General features: G+C 32.9%; 1 protein-coding gene across 1 annotated transcript; it reads left to right on the top strand.

Annotated features, from left to right (window-relative positions):
- The first annotated feature begins 445 nt into the window (after window positions 1-445).
- On the top strand, window positions 446-1,988 carry LOC133804498 (transcription factor MYB1-like). Its single transcript, XM_062242653.1, has 3 exons — window positions 446-657; window positions 1,034-1,163; window positions 1,250-1,988. The coding sequence occupies exons 1-3, from the start codon at window positions 525-527 to the stop codon at window positions 1,830-1,832; spliced, it is 846 nt and encodes a 281-aa protein (XP_062098637.1). The 5' UTR covers window positions 446-524; the 3' UTR covers window positions 1,833-1,988.
- The last annotated feature ends 2,799 nt before the right edge of the window (window positions 1,989-4,787 follow it).

The raw sequence follows: 4,787 nt of genomic DNA, 5'->3' as shown, positions 1-4,787 counted from the left end.
TCTTTTTTAGAAAGATGCATGTGTAATTGTGAATAATTTTTTTTTTTAAATGTAAGCTATTAATTTTGCAAGGCAGAGAGATTCTATTTTTTACAGTCTTACATACATAACAAAACAAAAACAAAAGGAAAAGAAAATACAACAAAAAAGCAAAAATGATCAGAGTCACAAAGAACAAGAGATAATGTTTCCAGCCCCACTTTTTTTTATTATAACACCCAAATAAATACTAGGTCTAGGAGTTTCCAAACAATAATAATAAATAAAAAAGAAGAAGAAAGAGACCCTAGTTATATAAAAACAAGTTTCTTATTAATTTTTATTGGCTTTATTACGTACCCTAGCTAGCTAGCCAGGTTTCATCACATGTCCACAATGATGATACTATTCCATTGTGTACGTCATAGCTTAATATTACATCATTGTACTATAAAAGGGTTTCCATGATGTGAGGAAAAGATAGCATTATTACAAAGAGAGGAAAAGATAGCATTATTAGAAAGAGAGACAAAGAGAGAGATCAGATGGGAAGGAGTCCATGTTGTTCTAAAGAAGGACTCAACAAAGGAGCTTGGACTGTTTTAGAAGACAAAATCCTCACAGCTTACATCGAAGCACATGGAGAAGGTCAATGGAGAAACCTTTCCAAAAAAGCTGGTAAGTATATAAATTTAGGATACTCTTGTGTTTTCAGTTCGTTAATAGTTTTCGATACAATTTTGTATGATACTGTTTATTGTAGTTATTTAAAGCATACTGTCACAGGAAATTTCAAATAATTTAACTAGGTTTAAACAGGTTGCTGCATGCGTGATTAATTTTTCTATGTTTGTGAAAAAATTTATTTGAATCTAATTTTGGGCATTGTAATTCTTTCAGAATTTTCTGAAAATTAACATGATGCTCTAAATAATTACAACATATATTCATATATACGCAACAATTGTGCTATAAATATATATATATATATATATATACAAAAGAGGGTATATATATACTAGTATATAATATGTATTGTGGGGTTGTGTTTTAGGTTTGAAGAGGAGTGGAAAGAGTTGCAGACTTAGATGGCTGAATTATCTAAGGCCAGATATTAAGAGAGGTAACATCTCTCTTGAAGAAGAGGACCTCATCATCAGACTCCATAAACTTCTTGGCAACAGGTCATTATATATATATATATACTACTCTCTCTATATATATATAATGTTTATTTATTCTAATATTGATTATATATATACGTATATAGATGGTCTCTCATAGCTGGGAGGCTTCCTGGGAGAACAGACAACGAAATAAAGAACTACTGGAACACTATCTTAAGCAAGAAAATACTTAATAAAGAAAAGTCATCAAGCTCCTACTCCGGCGATGATGAAGAAAAAGCCACCAAAACAAGCAACCGAGTGTCGTCGGATTCAGACGCCGGTGGTGGTGGGACCACCCAAGTGATAAGAACCAGGGCCAGTAGGTGCACCAGACCAGTGGTTATTCCAAACCCAACAACTACTACTACTACTATTTCTCCCACCATTGATGAACCACCACCACCATTACTAGAGCTTGATCATAATAATAATCACTACAGTCATCGTTTATTCACAAACGATCATCAGCCACAGATAAACTCGGTGGATCGTTATCACGGCGGCGACGGTGATGATTATTTTGGAGTTTTGCTGCTGCCCTGTGACGACGCCGTTTTGATGAATGATTGGTCAGCGGTGGTTAATGATTATGATATTGATCCGATTAGTAGTTTTGAGGAAACAAATGATGACATCTTTGATTTTGATTTGAACTCGTTTTGGTTGAATCTAGCTAGCTATTAGTGAGTGGCTATTGTGATGAGAAGAAAAAAAATTGGTGAGCAACCTTTTTTATTTTATGATTTTATGAGAGAGTAAAATGAAATAAAATCAAATAAAATGTATGTATATATATGTAGCCGAATAATAATTAATGATGATGATTGGCTATTTAAATAATCTAGTTCTCACTTTTACTTATTAACCAACCCAAAAATATTATAAAGCAATTATATACATATAAAGGACAATTGGATGTCTTGAAATTATTTGAATTAGGACAAATCTCGATAAAAAAATTCTCTATACATAGAATAACTCAGCCTTACTAAACCAAAGAAAATTTATAAGAAATCAAGATACTTGTATAAGGGTTCAAATATTAATTGAATTGTTGTAGAGCTACAAAAAAAACTTGACTTTTAGTCGCAACAAAAATTGTGACTAAAAATTTAAAATGTTGTGACTAAAAGTTTTAGTCACAGAAAAATATTATCACTGTGTTATCACTAAAAAGTTCGTGACTAATATTTTTTTATTGACAATAAAAAAAATTCACCAATACTTGTTTAGTGACAATAAAATATTGTCACTAGTACTTCTTTATTGACAACTTATTTATCAATACAAAATTCAATAATATAACAAAGCAATCCATGAATATCATGTGATTAAAATGTAAAAAAAAAACCATATAAAAATTAATAACCTCCAATAAATATTTTTCATTCAAGTACTCAAGTCTAATTATTGCAAATGTTTTAACTCCAAAAAAACAAGGATTGACCTTAAAGGCAGTGATCTATTACTACAAAAAACTTGACTTTTAGTCACAAAAAAAGTTGTGACTAAAAGTTTTAGTCACCAAAAAATATTATCACCACGTTATCACTAAAAAGTCTGTGGCTAAAAGTTTTAGTCACACTAAAAATATCATTGTGACAACAACTATTTGTAACTAATAGTCATCACAATTAGTGACAACTTTCTTTAAGCCACAACACATTTATTTTTAGTGATAATTTTAATTATCACTAATATTTCTTTAGTGACAACAAAAATGTATCACTAATACTTCTTTAGTGATAATTTGTTGTTGTCACTAATAGTCCTTTAATCACAAAAAAAAAATTCATGAATATATTTAATTAAAATGGATAAAAAGATAAAATGATGACCAATCAATGCAATTTTTTACACAACTAGAGAAAAAACCTGAATATAATAGCAAGTAGCCACATTCATTAGCATCAAGAAAGTTAAGCATATTGTTATACCACTAATATCTAAAGTATTACAGCCAAATCAAGTATGAGACCAGCTGAGAAAAGCTAGCCAACAAGCTGAGAGTTCAATCACAGATAATGTATTTTATTGGGAACCAAAAAAAGATTAAAATCCACAAACATCAAAGCCCATTAATAAAAAGAAAACAGAATCCATTGGATTACTCATCCTTCTCTTGAGCTTCCTCTCATCTTTATCACCCTTCTTCTTTACCTGCAACATCTTAGTATTGTTATACTTAGAGACAAAATAGTTCATGTTACATTTTGCCTCAAAATTATTTTGAACTTACCACCACTTTAGCACAAGTCCTCAATATCATTCTCAAAAGACTTTGGTGAGTGACTGTGCAATTGCGATGATGAACAATTCATTTATCTCATAACTTTGAACTACTACTACCACTACCAAGATGGAATGCAAAACATTTAGCCAACTTTACCGCATCTTGAACTCTAAGGCGAGTATCCTGTTGTCCAACTACAGTGGCAGCTATTCGAGCGACTAGGCTGCCCATGCCTCTCAAGTCTGACATGCCTCGTAACAGACCGTGCAAAACGCCAGACGCATATCCATTGCCTGCACCACAAGTGTCCACTGGTACGCAAGGAGAAGGGGGAATGTATACAGCTTCTCCTTTCACACCAATGTAGGATCCTCTTGGTCCTTCTGTGACTGAGACTAGAGGTACAAAATGACTTAGATACCTTGCAGCAGCAACGGGACTTTCCTCTGTTGCAAAATCACATAAAGTTCTAGCTTCATCGCTATTTGCAAATATGATGCCTGCGTAGTTGCCAGCAATTTCCCTGAGCAAATTAATCCAACAGAAGATATAAGCAACTAACCGAAAGGGAAACATTGCTCGTGTATCTTAGACTTGCATTCATGTAAAGACTCAACACAACTGAGATGAGCAAAGTAACAACAACAGCAGTGTACCAAAATTCATCGTAGTGTCTCTCAATGCAAGAGACATCAGATGCTGTGATGGCAACCAGGGAACCACTCCGGCATGCTTGCTCGCATGCTTTCTTGATTTTTTTTATTGTATCGGGAAGCTCGAATAAATATCCTTCAACTACAAGAATCTTTGTATTGGAAATTGTCTTAGCTAGGCAAGGATCAAAATTAATGGTTGATGATGTACCCTAATAGCATAAAGCAGATATGTCAAAAATTCATTCCATTCACTTTGTTCACATTTTCAAAAACCATACTCTAAATTAAACAAAGAGATCTCAATGTTTCCCGGAATATAGTTTCAAGGCCAACTTTAAGGTGCACAGAAAACTCTTTGTGAGTGGAGACATTTTATAAGTTCCATAATATGGAGGATAATACCTCTTCAAAACTTTAATGGTGCTGAGAAATCAATTTGCTAATGAAAATATAACAGCAAAACTAAACTAAGAGTGTGAATATCCATTAAAATTGCATACATAAATATATAGAGATTTGGGGACCATAATAGATTGTAAAAAGTTGCTCAAGTGACAATACATTACCTGATACGATAACATAGTTCGTTGGGCATCTGGAGTTGTGAGAACTATCACTGTACCGGTTGTCCCATCCTTGATTGGTTTGGAAAGAAAGTTTACATTTGCGCAGCGCAATTTTTCCCTTTAAAATAAGATATTTCTAGTGTAAGCAGAAAACACAGATAGGATGGTTCCAATGCTGAGAACA

Source organism: Humulus lupulus, chromosome X, assembly GCF_963169125.1.
Source record: "Humulus lupulus chromosome X, drHumLupu1.1, whole genome shotgun sequence".
Taxonomy (NCBI): domain Eukaryota; kingdom Viridiplantae; phylum Streptophyta; class Magnoliopsida; order Rosales; family Cannabaceae; genus Humulus; species Humulus lupulus.
The sequence above is the reverse complement of the archived record's forward strand: the minus strand, read 5'-3'. Positions and strand labels throughout refer to the sequence as shown.